At 40.9% G+C, this 23,148-nt stretch overlaps 1 protein-coding gene across 5 annotated transcripts in view; it reads right to left on the bottom strand.

The window, feature by feature from the left end:
- cep162 (centrosomal protein 162) overlaps nucleotides 1–23,148 on the bottom strand; it is a 100,248-nt gene that overhangs the window by 5,472 nt on the left and 71,628 nt on the right. For 4 of the 5 annotated variants that reach the window (XM_079641126.1, XM_079641128.1, XM_079641130.1 and 1 more), the window contains exons 13-24: nucleotides 12,912–13,131; nucleotides 12,570–12,736; nucleotides 12,094–12,210; nucleotides 11,786–11,917; nucleotides 9,764–9,876; nucleotides 9,168–9,267; nucleotides 8,805–8,931; nucleotides 8,550–8,713; nucleotides 7,803–7,907; nucleotides 5,816–6,052; nucleotides 5,078–5,290; nucleotides 3,635–3,911 (exon numbers count right to left, since the gene is read on the bottom strand). In XM_079641126.1, coding sequence (XP_079497252.1) covers nucleotides 3,635–3,911; nucleotides 5,078–5,290; nucleotides 5,816–6,052; nucleotides 7,803–7,907; nucleotides 8,550–8,713; nucleotides 8,805–8,931; nucleotides 9,168–9,267; nucleotides 9,764–9,876; nucleotides 11,786–11,917; nucleotides 12,094–12,210; nucleotides 12,570–12,736; nucleotides 12,912–13,131 — 1,972 coding nt within the window. The remainder of the gene's footprint in view (nucleotides 1–3,634; nucleotides 3,912–5,077; nucleotides 5,291–5,815; nucleotides 6,053–7,802; nucleotides 7,908–8,549; nucleotides 8,714–8,804; nucleotides 8,932–9,167; nucleotides 9,268–9,763; nucleotides 9,877–11,785; nucleotides 11,918–12,093; nucleotides 12,211–12,569; nucleotides 12,737–12,911; nucleotides 13,132–23,148) is intronic. The other variant, XM_079641127.1, reaches the window with a different exon arrangement.

Here is a 23,148-nt window from a genome sequence, read left to right as displayed (position 1 = left end):
ATGTGCAGAGATTTCTCTGGATTCTCTGAATATTTTGATTACATTATGGGCTGTAAATAATGAAATCCCATGCAATTGTACGTTGAGAAATGTTGTTCTTAAACTGTTGGACTGCTCACGCAGTTGTTCACAAAGTGGTGAACCTCGCCTCATCCTTGCTTGTGAACGACTGAGCCTTTCGGGGATGCTCCTTTTTTACCCATGCATGACACTCACCTGTTTCCAATGAACCTGTTCACCTGTGGAATGTTCCAAACAGGTGTTTTGAGCAAGCCTCAACTGTCCCAGTCTTTTGCTGCCCTGTCCCAGCTTTTTAGGGACGTGTTGCAGGCATCACATTAAAAATGAGTCAATATTTGCACCGAAAAAATAAGTTTATCAGTTGGAACATTACATACCATGTCTTTGTAGTGTACTTAATTGGATATAGGTTGATAAAGATTTGCAAATAAAAAAATGTAAGGTCATTTTATTGTTCCTCCTGTCGTAAAGAGATCCTCCCAGATCGTGTGAGATGGGAATCTACTCTACAGTCCATTATCCTGCTTACTTACTTATTAGGCTTCAGCAATATGAATTACACACATTAAATCAGTATCTTCCAATATTAGCCTGTTGATTTGTATTCTTTTTGTTTTAACATAGGGAGGCGTGTGGCGCAGTGGCTTAGTGTGTTGGTGTTTGGATCAGGGGAGCACAGGTTCAAACCCCACTGCAGTCAGCATGTCGTTGTCTCCCTGAGACACTTCACCTCAAATTGCTCCTGTGGGGGTTGTCCTCAGTATTGAGTATGTAAGTCGCTTTGGATAAAAGCGTCTAACAAGTGACATGTAATGTAACTTTGTGTTATTTATGGTTCACAGCCTCTCACACACAGGGTTGAAGAACTCAAGTCTGTTCTCATGGTATATCATCTTGTTCTTTTGTTGGCCTTCACAGCGTGCTTGAACTCTTTGACGTTTTGCCATCACTCTCTTCTTTTAAAGGTTTGGTCTTTACAAAGACACAAACCCTGCTCAGAACCATCAAGACGTGAAATGCAGAGCTCTTTCCCCTATATCTATCAACACAACCTAGTCAACTTGTATCCTACGAAAACTTAAATCCACCTGACTGAAAGCCATGGTATAGATTAGATGTATGAAATCATTTTTAGAAGCTAACAAGCCATTCTGCTGAAACCAGGGAGGTAACAAAAGGAGGCCTATGCACGAGGTATGAGGTAGTGTCCTTACCTTAAATAGTTTGATATAAACCTGTTGTTTGGAAAATACTAAAGCAAATATTAGATAAATGTGAAATTGTTATGCAAGAAAAGACTTGGAAAGTGGTGTACCTCACATTGCATTTGCATTACTTGATATTGATATTTGATTTGCGTTTATATATTTGAATTAAAGAGCCTTTGAAAGCATCCCAACCACTGTTGTGCAATGAAATATTGGGCTACTAGTCATCTCGAAGGTGCGATACCGTTCCGATAAATATCAATAATTTCGAACATCGCAGGGAAATTCCTTCGACTCATTTTGAAGTTTTGGGGGAAGCCGGAAGTGACGTCAATGCGGGAACGCTTCACTGTGCGGCGAGAGAGCCAAACACGGACAAAGTGTGTTGTCATGCGTAGAAATGGTGAATTACTGAGTTTAGGCACGTTAATAACGTTTTAATGAAGTTGACTACAGTATATTCATATTTGTCAGTGCTTTCATGTCAATTCGGCGAACATAAACATAAATGCTCGTGGTGAAGATGATGATTAAATTAGGATTAAAAACCAGTAGTGAGAGCTGCTGAATTTCCTCCTGTCGGATGTGATATAAATATAAATCGATTATTTGTGTCGTTGTAAACTCAAGTGGATGAAACTACCGTAATTTTCGGACTATAAGCCGCGCCTTTTTCCCAATTTTTCGACGCTGCGGCTTATATAACGGTGCGGCTAATCTATGGATTTTTACAGCTAACGGCCACTAGGGGACCTCCTAAATCTATGGATTTTACAGGTTACAGTCCACCACCTTTAACTCTATGGGCTCTATGGCCGGTCCGCGCCCCCCACCTTTAAGCGGCGGGCTCCAGCAGGAAAAGCTGGAGGCCGGAAAAGAGTGAGACAGGTAGCGCGCAAAAGTAAAAGTGGAACCGAGAGTGGTACGAGAGACAGAACGAGAGCAAGACAGACAGACATTACGAGAGACAGTTTGTCCCCGTACCACTGGTTGAAAACCACTGCTGTAGATCACTGCCGGTACGTGCGCTGGTAGCGCACCGTTTAAGTTTGACAGTTGAAAAGTTTGTGTGTCTGAAACGCTATGTGATACAGTACAGTTTACACAGCACAATACATGTTCTGTAGCTACTATTGCACTAAATGGTAACACTTGAATACGTTACGCAAATATTCAACTTGTTTGTTGAAATGTTAATAACTGGGAGCTTCCTCAAACAGCCATCTCTTTCCCGACAATCCCCTCTGTGCACGAACCCTTACATATGGTAATTAAACATTAAAACACCTGCGGCTTATAGTCCAGTGCGGCTTATATATGTACACATCATTCAATTTAGCTGCTGCGGCTTATATTCAGGTGCACCTTATAGTCCGAAAATTACGGTACATTTATTAGTGCTTTCATGTCAATTCGGCGAACATATGATACATTAAATGATCGTGAGGATGATGATTTAAAAATCGTTTGTTTGAGCCGGTCTGCATTTCCTGATGAGAAAACAAACCGATGCTTTTTGTAGTTGTAGTACACCAACCTGGATTAAACGTGTGTTTTTTTTACCAAAATGTTGTGGAAATTAATGGATAAAATGCACAGATTATTATTATTATTATTCCCACTCCGATCGGGACACTAGGTCCACCGTTTCCTCGCAGCGAGGCTCCTCCCATTGACAGTTTACGTGGGCTGGGCTGGGTGCATTGCGGGACTGGCCATCGGGACGAATCCCGATGGGCCGGTACCGAAGTGGGCCGGTCGGATAAGTCACTAGCACATCCCCCCCTCCCCCCGTTGACAATTTACTAGCGGTACCGAAGTGGGCCGGTCGAGAGTCCCGGGATGATTTTTAGTCCAAGTCCACCACTGGCTACATGACCGTATGATCGCCCATATTGACGCACCTAATTCCTAAACTTCTAACAGATACAACATAAACCGATCCTTCAGCCTCATATGAGCTCTCAGACACGTTCAAAATTAAACTGTCATCGCTGTCTGAGCTTGCTGCTGTGTGCGCCATCGTGCGTTTACATGCGCATGCTGGGATCCTGAACGGTGCAGCTGGAGCGCTGTGCCCGCAATGACGTCACACATCATTTGGCGGGATTTGAGGAATCCCCGAGAAGATCCAGAAAACGGTCAACATTGAAGGGCAGATTAATGGTTATCAAAGTACAAATATCCAAAATCAGTTCAGTAATGGTTTTCAAGGGGACAATATTTACTCAAATTGATGGGTTTGGATGATGGGGGAAACTCGTGTCACAGGCTCTTTAAGAATGGATATACAGTATTTGCATTACTTTTTTGTCAGTCTGGTTTTGTTTTTGGATATCGTGACTTATACAACATATTATTCCTGTATGCATGCAGATGGAAGAGGATGAAGGGCAGGTCTGTACCTGTGAACACAATGGGCTGGTAGGTCTTCTCATACTGAGCAGCTGGAAAGGTTTCCCCCCCAGCAGCAGAACTGAGGCTTTTAGCTGCGGATCGTTTGCTCTCTGCTGGGGGGGGGGCAGACAGCATGCGGCTCCTCTCCCTCTGCAGCCGGTCCACGGTGCGGCTGAGCTCCTGGACGCTCTGGGTCTTCAGGGCCAGGTCTTTGTTCAGACGCTCGATCCGGAGCCCAGAGGCTGCCTTGGCCTGACGCTGATGCCGCCCCGGACTGGGCTGGGGCTGCAGAGGAATTCAGTTACATTGAGTTTTTTCAATTAGCACTTTAAACGGTGAAGGCACTTGCAATAGATGCTTTGGGACGAAATGTAAACCATATGTTAGTGTTTAATTTTTCCTCTTTACTTAACATGCTTTTGTCCTTTTAAATGTTTTTTTCATATCAGAACAAGGGGTTCTTTCATATAATTGGAACACACATTACATAGAAGGTGTCATACTTTCTTCGCAGGAAATATTTATGATAACTACTACTGATTATGGGTGTTTTATTTAAATGTATGGCATCTTTGATCTTTCATTTGTAAATGTTAATTGGTTTTCTGACTAACTTTGACATACAATCTATGCAGTGGCGAGCCGTGACTTTTATACCTAGGCCCTCTGACCCCCGCCCCTCTTCCCTCGAAAAAGAAAAGAAAAAAGGAAGAGTTATTATGTCACAGCGTATACTTCAGCGGAATATCAAAACAACGGCCCGGGCTGCCAAACGCATCAATGACAGCGACCCTCTACCACACGTAGACATGTGGATATTATCCGGCTGAACAAAACATGCATTTATCTAACAGGTTAGTTTTCCACAGACCTTATTTACAGCTATTTTCCAAAATCATATGGAGAAATCCCATTGCTTTTTGTCGAGGGAACCCGAGCGCAGCTTACTTCCGGGTTTTAGGACGCGTCACCATTTTCACCACACCAGTCCGCGAAAATAAAGCCCACCCATTTAGAGGGAAGATATGATTGGTCAATTGTACTGTCATTTGACATTACTCTCTTGTGGAGTTACTATAGCGGGCCCTCTGTAAATTTACAGTAGGACAGTAACTTGCAGAGAGGGCCAGGTGAGCTTCTTTCATTTAACCCTTCACATTCAAACAGAAACTGAACAGGCAGATTCGAAGGATTTATTTCTTTGGAAATGTTATTTTAAATACAATTAAATCAAGTTATTTTGAAACATTTTTTGAAAAAAAACGGTTGAAGACGATACAAAGGTTAACATTTCATTAAACTTTTTCTTCAAAACAAAACAAAGATCTTGGGTAGATAATAATAAATATGAGACTACATTTAAATTATACCCTTTTAACAAAAAATAAATCAGGTTCATAAACAGCTACTACTCATTGTTCTATTCAACATGTCCAGTGTTTCTGGCCTACCTTGTGTTTGAGCTGCTGCTGCAGGGACTCTATCTGCTCGTGGAGAGACTTAGCTCCCTTCTGATGGCTCTGCTTCACCTGCTGCAGCTCTGCCTGCAGGGTTTGAACCTGAGACCTCCACAGCTCCGCCCCCTCTGCTGACTCTCCACTGTCCAGCTGCAGTTTGGGTTCCAGCTGCTGCTCCAGCTCTGAGATCTGCTGCTCGTAGCGCAGCTGAGATGGAAAACAAACATGCGTGTTGAAACTCATAGAGACTCAAGCTTGTGTGTGTGTTGGTGTACACACATCTGAGAGTTTGTGAGTAATGAGCTCAGGAAAGATAAATGAGACTGATTAAACTGCACCAGTTACGTGAGAGTTTGTAAAAGGGAACTCTAGACGTGGACCCAATTCATTCAATTCATCAAGTCATTTTTCAGCATTTGGATTGTTTATAACCCTGGAGACATGTGAGAAAAACGTTTCTTCAAGAATTCAAGGTAACACACGGTGGGTTATTGTAATATAAATAATAATTCTTGGATGAAGTATTCATTTAAGTTAAAGTTTGATAAAAAAATGCCAGGTTATAAAATTGTTAAAAACTCAGTGATATTCATTGAGCAAAGGATGCATGTTTGCAGTGTAAAATAATTAGCTATATAAAAATACTAATACCAATTCTTATACTTATAATAATAATATCTGTCATTTTGACACTGAAAGGTCAGTCTATCAAATGGCAGTTGACTGATTTACCTTGATCCTGAGAAACTGCTGCTCCATGGCCCTCAGGCTTTGTTTGGCCCCCTCATCGTGGCCCTCCAGCTCGGCCTCCAGGCGCTGGATCCTGCGCTCCTGCAGAGCACTGATTCTGCTGGGGGGGGACGTCCCATTAGCCCCCTCTTCTGCCCCTCCAGCTGTGGCTACAGCGTAGATCAGAGCCGGCAGGGAGTTTGGGTTTCTACGCCTCAGTATCTGCTCCAGCTCCTCCACCTGGGAAACACAGAACAACACTTTATAACTAAAGAAAGCAATTCTTGAAGAAATTGCTAGTGGGAATGCTCTATGCTGAAAAGCTGACTCTAAACTGCTATGCTGAAATGTAATGTGTAAGAAGAAAGTGAAGAATTTAGATTGAAATGATACATGAACACGGGGGGCTTGAATGTGTGATGAGAGAAGAAAAGAAAGTAAAAAGGCTTGGAAAAGCAGCAGAATATTTGAACTGCAAACTTTTGAACTAACTTGATGGCGAATGATCGTCGCCATGCCAACGGCATTTGATGACATCCCATAATACGCTTAGATGTGTTGATGGCTGCATCGTTACCAAACCTGTGAAGTTTTGGGCCATTTCGAGCATTTGAACTGAAGTTGTGAGAAAACTGTGCTTCATAGTGAGCATTGTGTTGCCAAGGCAACGGCATTTGAAGAAATCTTAAAACTGTCAAATAGATGTCTTCACGGCTGTTTGAGCACTTTTTGACCATTTTCATAGGAGTTAATGCTATATCGTGTCATACGGCGAGGGATGCGTTGCCATGGCAACAGCTTTTGAGAAAAACTCACTAATGGCACATAGACATGTTGAAGGCTGGACCATTAACCATTATCTAAAGTCTGCTGCTCTGAGCAAGTCAGTTGGAGTTATGACATCATCGTGTTCCATGACACAGATGTTTATATTTGAGCTAACGACGTGTCCTGAGATCAAAGGTTTCCATGGTGATGTGTAGTAATCAGTGAGAGGAGAGCATTTCATTGTTCTGAATGAGATATAAACCTGTTACATGTGAACGTTTTGTTGAAGAACCGTAACAGATATCGGTGACATTTCCAAGCGTGAAGCATGTCAAGGACCTTGAGCATCTGAAGTGTACTTTTTGTGTACTTTCGGGTTAATAATGTGGCCTTTTTGGCAGATTAACTAAAGGTGTGCGGCTGCTGTCGTGGGGAAAGGTGAGGCTGAACTTACAATGGAGTTTAATGGAGACATGTTGAACGTTTTTGTCACCTCATGCCCTCAAGAGGCATTTTGTTAAAATGTTTTTGCTTGATTTTTTTTCAAGCTACGAGATGTTTTCCTACGTTTCTCATGAAAAATTATGTCTCAGGAATGTAGGGTTTGGGAATTATGGCAGGTTTAAAAATATATATGAAGGCGAATTTTAAGCTGTCCTCCACTCTAGCTGTGACATCACACACTCTAAGCCTTAACGAGCTGCGCAATACACACTAACGTGCCTCTTTACCAAGGTCTGAACAATGTTTAATATCTCTAAAAGTATGAATCTGATTTATAAGTTGTTTAATAATGTTAGAAATATGTGTAACATTTTAAAGTTGGAATGAGGTTTCTGAGTGAAAGTAAGAAGGAGCAGTTAGCAGTTGAAAAGATTGTTCAAGTCTGAAGAATTTCTCCATTGACTTCCATGTTAAAAATCTGATGAATTGTGGGATGTATCTCTGGAATTATGAAATAAGTTATGAATGAGAAAAATTAATAGCACTCGATTTCCGACCGAGCTGAACGTTTTGATGTTTGAACGGAGTTTCTGCGATGTGGAATGTGGGAAAAGAAGAGCGTCAAAATAAACTGGCGGAATAATAAAGAATTTTGTGCGTCGAAGAACAGATAGTGGGTATCAGCATTCCCACTAAAATATGAAGAGACATAAACAGGGGGAGGGGGGGGGGGAGAAAGAGTTTAATTATGTAGTTTGTGTGTGTTTGTGAGGGAAACCTGTCGCTGCAGGTCCTGCATCCTCTTAGTTTCCACGGTTTTCTCTTTGGTCTTTGTCTGCGCCTCGCTGCTTCTTTTGCCCACATCACTTTTCAGTTTTTCTACCTGGAATGAAGAAAATCTGTTAATTCAACACAGTGCACAACATTAAAGTGTGGAGCTGGAACTGGCTTTCTGTACACATTCCATCCCTCATCGCAGCTGATCCTCAACAACTCAGTTCCTTTGGAAGCTGCTACCCTCACACAGCAGGCACACTGAACATGAAATGGAAATATAGTACTTGAGATGAATTCCTTCTTAATAGTCAGACATACGTACATGCACACAGCACCGCACAGTGAAATGTAGTCCATGCATTTAACGACTCCTTGCATTAGCAGCAGTAGGCAGCTGTTTTACAGAGCACAGGGAGCAGCCTGGGGTCTAGTGCCGTGCTGGGGGTCACTTGGCATCTCTTAAAGTACAATCTTTGTACGTTCAGATGCTTTTATCAAAAGCCACTTATGACCTTCATGACAGAGAGAGATTAGGCAATAAAGTTTCTACTGCGGTAAGACACCTCAAACTGTGCATGTGCTGTGCTGGAGAACACACTTTTCATGCTGAAATGATGCCACAAGGCTGCACACATATGACCATTAAAGGGCAATCTCAGCACAAAATGAAAAACATTTGGTTCACTTTTTGTTTGTGTATTGTATGTCTTTGTAAAGTTCAGTGTACAGTGGAGGTGAAGGAGCCCACCTGCTCTTTGAGTTGGTGAATCTGAGTGGTAGCAGCCTTCAGTCTGCCAGCGTCTCGATCCAGCAGCTCCTGGTTTTCTGCAAACCACTGCAGCTTTTTACTCAGGGACGACACCTGCTCTCTGTGCTTCTCCTCCAACACGTGCATATCAAAGGACTTATCACCTGTCACAATGGATACAGATGTGAGTAAAACCAAACATCACGTATAGATTTAATGTGTTCAAGTCTTATGTTCTACCACTAGCAGTTTTACCTGAGGCAGACACGGCCTGAGCTTTAGCGAGGTCCCTCTCTTTCTTCATCAGCTGCAGGTCTACCTCCAGAGCCTGCTTCTCCTGCTTCACTCTGCGGACATCCTCGCACAGTGTGGCTTCATTCCTCTACACACACACACACACACACACACACACACACACACACACACACACACACACACACACACACACACACACACACACACACACACACACACACACACACACACACACACACACACACACACACACACACACACACACACACACACACACACACACACACACACACACACACACACACAACTGAGGGAGCTGAAACGCAGCTTAAGAAATAACGTTTCAGTGGTTGTGTTATTTACCTGAAATGTATTATTTTGAGCTAACAAGTCAGTAATGCGCTGAGTGTGATCCATCAAACACACATTTCCAACAGTCCTGGAGGTATTTTTCAGCTGCTCCCTGGTGAAGTGGTGGAATACGGAGAAAACAAACATTTAACATCATGTTTTTTGCACAAGCAATTTTCAGAGTTAGGATAGACACACATTAAGTCGGGCATCACCAAGACGCTGACCTATACGGACCTGTATAGGTCCTTCTGCTTCTGTTCTAACCGGCGCAGAGAGGGGGCGCCAGAGAGTGAAAACAGAGCTTTCAAACCAGAGTGCACAGACTCATCCATGTTCCTCCTGCCCACTGGGAGCACAGATCCAGTGTGTGTCACACGCTCAGAGACCGTGGAGCTCATTACATATCTACTATTTGTGTAAAGTTCAATAATAAGTGACAATAAATATCGTCTAAGTGTTTTTTTTAATTGTACAGCTACTACGCTACTTCAATATATCACACTAATTCATAACGCAAGTTAGACATTATGATGTTTTTGAGGAAATGTTCTCGAACTGGATCTCGCTGAATTGAAATTGAATTCCCCTGCATTAAGTGAACCCACCTAGTGAAGGCCAGCTCGTTGAGCAGCCTCTGGTTTTCATTGAACATGGCCTCCTCGTTGGATTTACTCTGCGCCTGCTGAGCCTTCATCTGCAGGTACAGCTTCTCATTCTCCTGTATTGGCACAAATGATCAAAACACAGGAGGAAAAGAAAGAAAACTAAAGCAAAACAAATTTAGATCAAATTGAGACATGGGAGATATGTTTTAATAATTGATGATTTAAGTTTAATGCGCTGGCACAACGGAGACTTGGAGAGCTAAAGTCTAGCTCAAATGTTCTACCTACTAAATCCCTTTCTTCTCACATCACTACACCCTGCAGAATGAGTCTTCACACTAGTTAGCAGAATATATAGATTATGAGATTGGGTTCGTTTGTATCAATGAAATGTGGAGCAGTGCCTTATGAGTATATTTTCTACTTTTTTTCTTTCTATTTTTACTCAAATATTTTAGTGATTTTGGACCTTTGATTAAACGTTTAATACTTTTTGAGTGGGAAATAAGATGGTGTGAAACTCTCTTACTGCAATCTGGATTTTATTTGATCTTCTCACAGGAAATGTAGCAAGACTCAGCACCAACGCACTGTTGTTTCGGTCCAGAACCTTTTTTATTCATTACGTTTTACAGAGAGAAAAATCAGTCCTGTCCCAAGTTCCTTAAGCTTCATTTGAACGAGACTAGAGTCCTCAATGTCCCATGCTGTTAGGGAGCAGCAGTTGAGGATCCTCCCATCAGTGAAAATGGACTCCCACAAAGGGAAGGATATCTCATAATTACAACCGGTACAATTTAATATAGGATCTTACTGTAGATTTGAGACTATGTTAAATTAAAGTAATTCGTTTTTTTTACTTAATGAAAGGTAAACTATGTATAGATATATATTTACAATTGTAGGTTGCATTTTTACTAGACTCAGCAACGTACTGTAATTGAACAAAAAATGGCCAGGAAAATAGTAGACCCAAAGGAGGAGAAGATTAGGCTCCAGCCAGACAGAGATACCTTCCGACCTACATTCCATTTACATATAGAATACAATATTTAAAACACACAGTGGCTTGCCAATGCTCTCTTCCTATCCAGAAACAGAGTTGATTAATACTAGAACCGCCAACGGGTAAATTTTACCCGCAGCTGTTTTTTGATTGTATGTAACTTTTTTTCCATAACATATTAAAGTCTCCCAGTCCGTAACTTTTCCCGAAAGTGTGTTATATAGCACCCTCTGTTGTGAACAATTGTCAATATGAAGTCAGATGGAAAAAATCGCCAAAAAAAATCCATTTATACCCATATCCGCCAGCGGGTAATATTTACCTCATAGAAAATGCAGCGTAAACATGACGTGTTGCTATAGCAACGCCTTTTGTCTACTGCGGTTCCTGATAGATAGATAGATAGATATATTGAGAGAAAGAGATAGATAGATATATTGATAGATAGATGGATAGAGAGAGAGAAAGACAGATAGATAGTTATAGATAGCGTAACATCTTGGAGAATACAAGATCTTGGATGACTGAGCTCACGTTGAGGACGTAATGCATGTGTGCAGGTTACGTGCCAGTTGAATAAAGATGGACACTCGGAATGAGAGAAGTAGTCCGCGTCATCTGTTTATGTAGACAATTATATGTCTATAGAACAGAACATTACCGATAGAACGATAGATAGTTATAGATAAATAGAGAGAGATAGAGAGATGAATACCTAAACAAAACACAAGTCTAACGCCAAGCGTTTAAATCAGCACTCTTAACGAGATTTTATACTTTATGCTATCTGCACAAACTATATCATATGAAAAGCTGAGAGTCCACATATTCTATTGGTATAAGTTTCATCCCTGTGCGATCAAAACTCACTGTTCTGTATGATAAATAAAGGAACATTGTACCTTGAAAATCAATAGCGGGTACATTTGACCCGTTGGCGGTTTTAGGTATACAACGACCTCTGGCGGTCATAGTGTTAAATGAACATTAGAGGGGGAGTGTTGATGGAAACAAACCTGCTGGTATCCTTTGATGAGCGTCTCCTGCTCTTTAATTTCTCTGTCAAGCTGTTGGAGCTTTTCCCCAGAGGCAGAGTCAGAGGCCTCCGCTCGTTTCTTCTTCTGACCTTCGTCTTCTGCCCTTCGCAGCTAAGGAGAGAAAGTAACAGCTTACTAACTGCCCTTTTATTTTTCACTAATTTTTGCATCTAATAACAATTGTAAGATTGATCATTAGCAAATCTGAATTTGTTTTATCCACCTTCATTAGAGCGACACAGCGTGTCAGTATCTGCTCCAGTGTGTGTGTGTGTGTGTGTGTTTACCTTGCTCTGCAGGAGGTAGTTCTGCTGCTTCAGTGAGGTGATCTCCTCCGCTCCTTCCTTCATCAGCTGCAGCTCCCTCTCTTTCTGAGCCAGCTGCATCTTCAGCTCCTCCTCCCTCTGTGAGACAAACAACAACACTCACATCAGAGACATCCCATGTTCAAACTCTGACACTGATCCTTTGTGTATGGCTCCTAACAGTGATTATACCTTAGAACCAAGGATCACAGCAAGGTGATTTAAAAACAACTGAAATGACACATTTTGGTCCCAAAAAAGTCATATAACAATGGGGCCATGCTGCTGTAGTATCTCACAGTGCTCCTCCATCATTACTCTACTTACTGTAGATCACCATCTAGTGAGCAGATCTTATCATGCTTCTGAGCATGCTCTGTTCTACAGTTGTTGTTGTTGTTGTTGTTGTTTTTTCGCCCTCGTCAAAATCATCATGTGTAAATGAAGTATTTCCCTACGTTTTTGTTTGGAAGATGATGTGTCAGTCCGGTTTCTTGAGGACTTCTGATTTCCTGTGTGTGTGTAGCCTCCTGGTGACTGCCAGTGTGTATCTGCTGCTGGAGGACGGCCACCAAGGACTGAACAGAGGCAACTAACTCACTGCTCACCCTCACACCAGGATCTGCTAAACAAACAAAGAAGAAAGTGATCAGGACCATGTTATCAGGCACACAGCTCCACGCCATCATCCTTCATTATATAGCATCTGTGTATGAAACATATTATAGAAGTATCAACAATCATCTTGAGTTATGCGAGCAGTTTAATTACTTATTGTGTGTGTTGGTGTCTCTAATAACCTGTGTGGTCGTCTTTTGGTTGGTTCTTTGAGGATTTGGCTTTTTCTTGCGGACGCTGCAGAGGACAGGGGACAGAGGTCTGGGTTTTGGCTGCAGCAGCGGCGGCTCTGCAGGCCCCCCACCCTCCCCTCCCCTCCACCCTCCTGCCTCTCACAGGAGCCACAGCGAGCTTCCTCACTGAAGATGTAGAGGAATGGGAAACAATGGAGCTACGGGACGCCTGAAAAACAAAATCCAGAATTTTCAAAAATGACTTAACAGTTCATCATAAAATAAATATAAATACATATAGCTAAATATTAGCTCGCTGAAAAGTTGCTGAAAGCTTTGGATTTTGAGGAAATCATTATCATTAGGATACCCTTTGGCTATTTGTGACTTTACATTTCCCTTAGAGTGTTTCTGAATAAGCTGTTGAATCTGTATTATTTTGATCATTTTATATTATTTGGCTTTTAATTTAATTGTATTTATTCTCTTTTTTTAAATGTATTATTCAGTCCTGTGTTTATTGACTTTAGTTGATGTGTTTTTAACGATCAAGTTTTGCCCAACTATTTATTTAATACCTGGGTAGGGGGGTGTTATTTATTTGTATTGTTGGTTTGTGAAGCACTTTGTGTAACCCTTTGTGTATGGAAAGTGCTATGTAAATAAAGTTTGATTGGTCGTGGGATTGATTTAATACCATACAGAGCAGGAATGTGGCAGCGCATCACCAAACACTCTTATGTTTCAAATGTTTGATAAGGCTGTCCTGATCACTACAAATATATAAATGAGTGAGATGAAGACAGCTATAGCCTTGATCTGGCTCTACCGGATCTAATCTCACTACTGCTTCATGTGTTCTGTCCAGTGTTGGGTGTAACGCGTTACTGTTATAATTCAGTAATCACACTATAGTTATTAACATTGCGCGAAAAAATTACTAGATTCTCCCTTTGACAGACTAGACTCGAGTAGTTACTACATTATTCAGAAGTTTACAGTAACTTTGATAATAACACAGGAATAATAAATGCCTCTCTCTCCCTCTCCTGACAGCCCGTCTGTATCATGTAGCTCGCTGATCCAGTGAATGAGTGACCCGACACGAAAGTAAATAATAAACCTATTTATAACTAGTTTAGCTAGTTCCAGGGGTAGATACGATTGGTAAATGTGATAGGTCTAACTTTGAACAATTTTAAATATTTCTAGTCACTAGAGGGATTTCCACCGCAGGTTTATATTTGCAACATTTGCGTGACTTGTCCACATACAACTGTTACAGGGTTTGTGCTGCAGTGCAGAGACAGAGTCATCAACAGCTATAACTTTCGAGGGGCGGAAGTATGCCCATTATTTTGAATTTGTCAGAAGAAAGGACATAAATGTGACAGTAAGGTGCAAACTGTGTCCAGGCTAGAACCTCTCAAACACCTGCAAAGGCAACATGCTAACACGAAGCTAGTAGCTAAAGACCCCCGAACCCAGAGTGATGATGTTGAGTGTGTGCTGACTCCGAACAAGCAGCAAAAACTAGAATTTTCCCAGTTATTAACTTGTGTTATGTCTTCCTGATTGCTATAGTAATTGATGTGTGCACATGTACAGATGCAGCACTTCATTTCAGACTCCAGTTTACAGCTTCCTGCCTACGACCTGCCTAAAACCAGTATAGAGAACCGCAGTGACGCGTCGTAAAACCCGGAAATAAGTTAGCATGTTTAGTACTTCCGGTTCCTTCCTCAAAAAGCAATGCATTTTTTCCATAGGGTTTTGGAAAATAGCTCGAAATAAGGTCTGTGGTTGACACAAATTTAAGAGATGAATCACGTTTTGTTCTACGACATTAAATACATCAGCAGTGACCCCACTGGGGATTTTTGAAGAGTTTACGTGTCTGAAAAACGATGGTTGTTACCGAATGGCTGAATAGGACTACAGAAATTGTCGAGGCCGTTTTACGTCATTACGCCGAACACGTAAACACTCCCGCTAAGTTTGTTTTCCCCTGTGTTCTTCTTGAAAGCAAGTACCTGCCTATCTTTAGTATCTGTATATCTATATCTGACCATTAGAATCTGTATTTTTGAAATTGTCGTTTTTAACACCGTAGTTTTACAAATTATAGAATAATTAATTACCAGTGTTTTCCAATTTTACTCGGCAGTTCGTTTCGTTAGCTAACGTTAGCTAAAGCTAGCGCTACTAGTTGGCTACGCAATGGTTTGTTGCTTTGCTCCGGGTTGCAGCCAAAGGTCTTCGCATGAAACGTGCTTGTTCTATCGTTTCCCGGCCGATGTTTTCCAAAGGAGAGTCTGGATTCGTGTCATGAGGTAAGCTGACGTTACATTTTTGTCCATGTCACGGTGAAATGTAAATAATGGGTAGTGACTGTATCGCCGTTTTAGAGATGGCGCTGCTGAAAAGACCGCAACATAAGTAAAGATAATGAATACATCCTATTAAAACCTGCGTGGCTTATATGATAAGTCTAATTAGTGCAAGCAGCATAACGTTTCACCATGTAACTAAAGATTGTAGTCAGGGAAATCAGTTTGACATATTGAACTAATAACAAATCACCTCTGGCTGGCAGAGAACTCTCTGCTCCATAGCTTCTCTTAGACGTAAAATCACATGTACATTTTACATTTATATTCAATTTAATATTCCATCCCTCACATACTTTTGTATATATAATAACTTATATTGTGTTTTTCTTGTTATGCTGCTGCAACACAAACATTTCCCAAATTGGGAACAATACAGTAATATCTTATCTTAATTAATTAAGAAATATAACTATTATAATTAGTGTAGCAGCTGACACCTATTTTCAATATGGATTAATCTACCATTTATTTCTTTAGTTCAATTTTCATCTATAAAAATGTCAAAATAGTGAACATGTTCCCGAGACTTATCGAAGTGCAAGGTTATATCTTTAGATGTTTTGTTTTAGCCTATGTACTGTATGTCTTAATGCTCTTATATGTGACTGTGTGACTTCCATGAAATTAATATTTTATATCTTCCCAACAGACTAGCTGGCAGGAAACCTAACACTCTAACAACCACAACATTGCAAAGGCGAGTAAATGTAAATTAAAGACAATTCACAATTTTTTTATTTCTTCTTCTTTCTTGCAGTGAGATGAAGCTGACCTTGCACTTGGTGCCAGTAAGGATGTTCCTCACGCAGGCTGAATGTTTCTCCTTCCTTACTGACACAGAAGCCCTTGATTTGCAATGCTTCACTAATTGTCATTTCCCTGGCTCTGTAGGGACACTTTACCTCCAGCACAGCGGAAGCCCCTACCAGACCATCTGGAGATGCCCCCAACAATCCTGATAGGGAGAGCCACAAATCTGACTCATGGACCTGCATCTGGGTTGCAGTGGTGAATGCCCTGACGCCCTCACATTCATTCATAGTCCCCCACTGTACAGACAAAACACCATCAAGGGCTTGTTGTTGCCCTAGCACCCTGGCAATAAAGGAAGCAGTCACACGCTTTGACGTCAGGACAGCTCCAAAGTTGCTGGCAGTCAACCTTCCTTTCCTGAACAAATGCCAGTTTGGGTTGGTTCGCTGACCAGTGGTAGCCACCTGAATTGCCCTCTGTTGCTCCTCAGACAATGCCATGCTTGCCACAATTGCCTCAGGTCCCTGATGCCCAACAGATTTGATAATTTCAGGAACATTAAGTGTTTCCAAGCTGCAGTGTTCCTCTTCTGGCTTGGGGGAGAGAAGCCAAGAAATTCCTGAAAACCTGCCCCCGAGTCTGTCCCTCAGCCAGTCACGATCTTCGGAGGTGGGCTCTCTTGTGAGCGGGTTAAATTAGTTATTGGTTTCAACAGTCACATTAAAACAGTTACTAAATCAGCGCTTACTATCACCTAAAGGACATATCTAGGATTAAAAGACTAATGTCACAGCAGGATTTGGAAAAACGTGTCCATGCTTTTATCTTCAGTAGACTGGACTACTGCAATGGTGTCTTCACAGGTCTCACTAAAAAATCTATTAGAAAGCTGCAGCTGATTCAGAACACCGCTGCTCGAGTCCTTACCAACACTAAGAAAGTGGATCACATCACTCCTGTTCTGAAGTCTTTACACTGGCTTCCTGTGTGTCAAAGAATAGATTTCAAAATACTGCTGCTGTTTATAAAGCACTGAATGGTTTAGGCCCAAAATACATTTCTGACCTCCTGCTAAATTATGAACCATCCAAGTCTCTCAGGTCTTCAGGGACGGGTCAGCTTTCTGTCCCCAGAGTCAGAACTAAACATGGAGAAGCAGCGTTCAGTTATTATGCTCCAAATATCTGGAACAAACTCCCAGAAACTTGCAGGTCTGCTAAAACTCTTACTACTTTTAAATCCAGGCTGAGGACTTTTCTTTTTGTCGCTGCTTTTAATTGAACTATTCATATCTTAGTCTGCACTGTAACTTTTATCCATGTATTTTTTCTTTTAATGTTTATTTTATTAGCTTTTCTTTTTAATGACTGATTTTAAATGCCATTTTCTGAATGTCTTTCATTTTTTGTAAAGCACTTTGAATTGCCTTGTGTTGAAAAGTGCTATATAAATAAACTTGCCTTGCCTAATAAAGATTTCATGTGACACATACAATTGATTTGTTGATGGGAATTAATGTGAATAAATGAACTCTAGGTTAACGGTACTCTTGCTATCACTACTCACCGACACTATAAACCTTGTCCCTCATGCTAGCCCTGACAACACCGGTAAGCACACCTTCATCTAGGCTGCACTGTTACGTGTCCTGACTTGTAGTGGTTCTCTCCTCTATCTACACTCTTCTTGTCATCTTTGTAAAACGATATCAGACTGGTAATTGACACAGCCATGACTTCTAGTTAAATTCAGTGTGGCTAAAATGAAAAGCTTTGTTCAAATATGCAAGCACCCGAAAGTCAAATTCAGCTTTATTGTAAAAGATTCGACATGTGTTATACATCCAGAAATATCGAAATATCGTTTCCCACAGTGTGACATGTATACATAAAACAAAACAAAAAGGGCCTAGATAAACGTGGTATACATTAAACAAAACAAAAAGGGCCTAGATAACCGGGGTATACAGTTTAAAATGTTAATATATTTAAAGTGTTCAAAGTGCAGTTTCAGTGCAAGTCAGTTGAAACAATCTTAAGTTGGCGTGACGTTGAAGTAGTGCGACCCTGCTGCTGTACTGACTTGTAGTTCGTTTATAGCATAACGTTAGCATTTTGCTTCTGGCGACTATATTTATGATTCAAAAATTATAAAAGTAGGGTTGACATGTGGAGATTATCCGGCTGAACAAAACCTGATCCCTCTCTTAAATGTGTGTCAACCACAGACCTTATTTCGAGCTATTTTCCAAAATCCTATGGAGAATTTGCATTGGTTTTTCACGAAGGAACCGGAAGAAGTTTACTTCCGGGTTTTACGACGCGTCACTGCGGTTCTCTATAGAGGAATGTTAAGCCCTCCCACTATTTTCCAAGAGGGCGTTGCCAGATTTTAAATTTCAGGTTTTAACAAGGAGATGGCGCTTCATTCACAAATACAGAAAGACAAGTTTCATGGACTTTCAGTTGTGTTTTGAAGAGCATTTCAACACATCAATATTTTAGATCAACTAAAGTATATCTAATCTTGTAATTCAATAATATATAGTCTTTATATATTAAATAATCATAATTATAATGTAAATGTTTACATTACACTTCTTTATTTGTTATGCTCATACTTTTACCTTTACAATCGTTTGCTTTAATATGCAGTATATTTTTTGTATATTTTTGTGTTTGCTTCCTCCTGCTCCCTTTTGGACACATACTGTATGATTTATTATTATTATTAATATGAAGATATTATTAAGATAGATGTTACTTTATTGATTGAACATTTTAATTTAGAATGTGCTGTCCCACGGTAATTCAGAAGGCTCACAGGTCACATTCCGACCATTATTTAAAACAATAGGTGCTTTCACACCGTCTACAGTTTGATTTGTATAGAGGGAGCTCTGTCAGTTTTCGAATTACCCATTTGCTTTCGGGGAGCCCTATTCTTCAGAGCATATCCTGCTACTAAATATGTCACACGCACGCTCTGTTGACTGGCGCAGCAGCGCGGATGCGATCAATTGCTATAAAAACACTCTTCTACTAATACAGACGGTGTCACTATGCCGGCGGATGTGGCCGTTGTTGAAGCCTCTTCAGGCTCCGCATCGGCAGGCCTCTCCCTCGGTGTGGAGCTGTCAAGCTCGACCCTAACGCCGCTTACAGCCGGCCAACTAACAGTTGTTTTCCGTTCACGTTGTCATTTTTAGACTCCTTCGCTTCTTTGCTTGTGAATCCAAAAGCTGTGACGCTTGGCTGTTTTTGTTTTGCCATATTTTTTATTACAAAGCCAGAGTTAAAAAAATATCAATATGAACATTTCAAATACCGCGCCGGCATCCCCGCCATAACTATAGCAACGTAAGTAAGAATGCAGCGCCGCCACGTACAGATGGCAACACCCAGATATATTCACAAATATAAAACAAATATTCAGAAACTGTAATGAACAATAACTATTATTTCTTTCAAGAACTGTTATTTACAGAAACTCAACATTTCTAATCTGTGTGACACAAATATGCACAATTGTTTTGGGCTCCCCCTAGTTATCTCAAAGTCAGCCTTCAGGGCAGCTCCCTCCCTCTTCGGGGGAGCCAAGCTCCTCCTGGCTCCCCCCCATTTCGAACAGTGTCTGTGGCTGAATGGCCAGCGATTAGGTGCGGCGCATTTATCATAGGTGATCAGAGCTAACTGCCTGCCGTCAGATTTCATTTAAAAAACAGATCTGATTTTAAGACTATTTCTGCGCTCATAAAGAATGATAAGAATAAGAATAATGCGTATTGAACTGGTTTCATTAATTAGTGAGTTTATTTAACATTAGAACCGCCAATCGGGTCAATTTGTGTGATGTGTGTTGTGTGTGTGCAATGTAACTTTTTTTCAATAAAATATTAAAGTCTCCCAGTCCGTGACTTTTCCTGAAAGTGTGTTATGTAGCATCCTATGTTGTTAAAAATTGCATTCTAATAGCGGGATTTGACGGGTTTAGGTAGGCCTATACAAAAACCTCTGGCGGTTCTAGTGTTAAGGTAATTAGGTACAGTAGAAGCCCTTTTTTATCAGTAACGAATTTAGCAGTTGAACATAAAAGTCAACTAACTGAGGGTCACTTGCAATGACAGTGTTGTGTCTAACTGTAAGCTTGTCCCTCAGAGTAACCTACAGTTAATTTAGCTGCTGGAGAAGAAAGATCAAGGGGGGAGGGGGGGAGAGAGCTGTGGTTGATGGGTCATTAGTTGTGTAAATACACAGCTGAGAGCTGGCGTTTCATTCAGACTGTTTAAAAAACGGTAACAACAGACTATTTTTCTTAGCAGATGCATGTCAATTTAAATCAACAAATACAACTATTTTTTAAATCAATACATACAACTATTTTTTAAATCAATAAAAACATTTTCTAAATCCATAAAAGCATTTAAATTAATTTTGGGAGTCATGACGTCGTTACTTTGTTGAGAATGTGGCCGTGTAATAAGCGGGATAATTTGCAGCGACTTGTTCCTTATGGGGAAAATAACACCCGTCATGTGTGTGTAGAGGTGTGTGTGGTTAAAACAATTTCATGAAGTGAAGGAATTTCCTTCTATCAAACAGCTGTGGGCAGCAGTGAGTGTCACGGACATGAATTCATAGATCAAGGCAGACTGGTGCACACACTCTCCTGTCCTGCCAGGCGACATGCCCGTTCTAAGCCGTGTCCCTCACTCCTCACATCCCAAGCATCCCCAAAAAGTGTATTATGTTGTTACATCTCAGATGTTATGTTTCAGTTGTGCTCTGTCTATGTTCAATGATGCAAACTTGTCACCTTTCGGCGAAATTCGCCGTTTTGAATCCAAAATAAGTCGTTTGTATCTGCAATAAAAATATTTTTGGGGTATGGGGGGGTCTGGGACCCGGAGTAATCTGCGGCCGTGAGCTGTTATGTGCCATCATGACACACATGGTGTTCTTTTTTTATATATTATAATGAAGTACGAGCTGTGTGCTCGAGTCTTCCTGCCTGTCGGCTCTGCTCATGGATGTATAATAAGGCTCTGCTGCTCCGAGATGATGGTCTAGCTTCAGCAGCTACATTACCTACGGGTGCGTTCGTTAATATTAACTGTGCGTCCGGAGTCACTGTGGCACAGACTGGACCGCTGGTGAACAGCTGTTAGAACGGGCCGTTCAGGTGTTCAGATCAGAGCTCCCTGTCGGAGCGGCAGAGCGTGATGTGAACTGAAAAGGTTTTCTGTGGCAATATTATTTAAGGAATCGTTGAGCTAGCTAGCTAGCATACATTGTCATTATCTGCTAACGTTAGCTTTAGCCTTCTATTTCTAATAGTTTTTTTCATAGGCTATAAACAGAGGTGGTATAAGTATATATATATTGTACTTGAGTAAAAGTAGAAGTACTCAGATCTTGTACTTGAGTAAAAGTAGAAGCACCAAGATCTTGTACTAGAGTAAAAGTAGAAGTACTCAGATCTTGTACTTGAGTAAAAGTAGAAGCACTCAGGTCTTGTACTTGAGTAAAAGTAGAAGCACACAGATCTTGTACTAGAGTAAAAGTAGAAGTACTCAGGTCTTGTACTTGAGTAAAAGTAATAGTCCCAGAGTTTAGGAATACTCTGTTACAGTAAAAGTCCTGCATTCAAAATGTTCCTCAAGTAAAAGTAGAAAAGTATTATCATCAAAATATAGTGAAAGTCGCGACAGTAAAAGTAGTCTTTGTGCAGATTGGTCCATTTCAGAATAATAGATATTTAAGCAATAGCTCACGACAGGCCGTGGTATATGCTCATTATATCACAGCTAAGGGGCGTGGTTCGGCCCGACGCGAAGCAGAGGGTCGACAACCCCCTTTGCTGTGATATAATGAGCATATATCACGGCCTGAAGTGAGCTATTGCTTTTATAAAACGGTTACCAAGTGTGGCAATATGAAAGAAAAATACACACTCTAATTTAAATAGTTTTTATTCGTAAATAATGATGTTCAAAATGAAATAGTCCCTCCGTTGCCTTCTGCACAAAACATAGTGCAAGGTGGTTGCTATGTAACAACACTAACAGCAAGCGAACATATTAGACAGAGAGCGTTGATCCATTATTTGGCTGTTTATTTACATTAATGTGTATGTTGCTGTTTATTGTGCATCCACTGAAAAACTGTCCAGCATCAGTAACATGGCTTACGTGGTCACTTGTATAGGTTGAGGTTGTTCGAGGCTGTTGCTTGGTGTGGCGAGAATATTGCTCCACTTTCTCCGGTCCCCGAGATTGGGCTTCCAGTAGCTCTGGAGAGAGCTTTCGCACCTGTGGCCACTAACGGTCATAATTTCTCTGCTTTGTTTCAAGACCCGCATCGGAAAGCTTTTGAATGGTGGTACTTTTCCAGTTGGTTTACCTGCTCTTCAACTGCACACTGAATATGTTTTGCCGTTTGATGTCTATGTCCAGACCGCTGCGTAAAAAAGGAGGGCTTCTGCCCCGTTACTTCTCCGCTGCTTTCTTGTTCCAGTATGAAAAGCAAACTGCATTCAGTTTGCTTTTCAGCCCAACGGTATACTGTTTTTCTCAGAGGCGGAGGGATACTGACTTGTTGTGAAAAGTAACTTACAATTCTACCCGTGGTATACACTCAGTATATCACGGCTAAGAACCAATCAGATTGCTTGATTTGACTTGTCCGTTTTATAAGATATGTTCTATAATGATTGATCATTTTACGTTATTCCGTGGGGTGGGGGAGCCGGGGGCTCGGATCCTTGTCACCTTTTTCATACCTGATGAGTTTGTATCCCTGTATGTTAAAAAGCCTCAGTCACCTTAATTCATGTAATAAAAACATCTCAGGTCAGTAACACTCAAAGCTAAATGTGCAATACCATGTTCAGCTATGTTACTATTTATAATGTTATTGTCGTCACATCAGAAGATGTACTTATTGGAATGATTTCTTAACTTACAGTTGGCTATTTTTTACAATGCGTGTTGGAAGGATTTATTAAATTACTATGAATATTGTCATTGTTGAAGGCTTTTAGAGAAGGGTGAACTATAAGCCTGAATTTCATAACATTTTATACCTAAAAACATAAAAGCC

The sequence above is a fragment of the Notothenia rossii genome, assembly GCF_949606895.1.
Source record: "Notothenia rossii genome assembly, chromosome: 7".
In the NCBI taxonomy this organism is placed as follows: Eukaryota; Metazoa; Chordata; class Actinopteri; order Perciformes; family Nototheniidae; genus Notothenia; species Notothenia rossii.
This window is presented reverse-complemented; position numbering and strand designations above follow the sequence as displayed.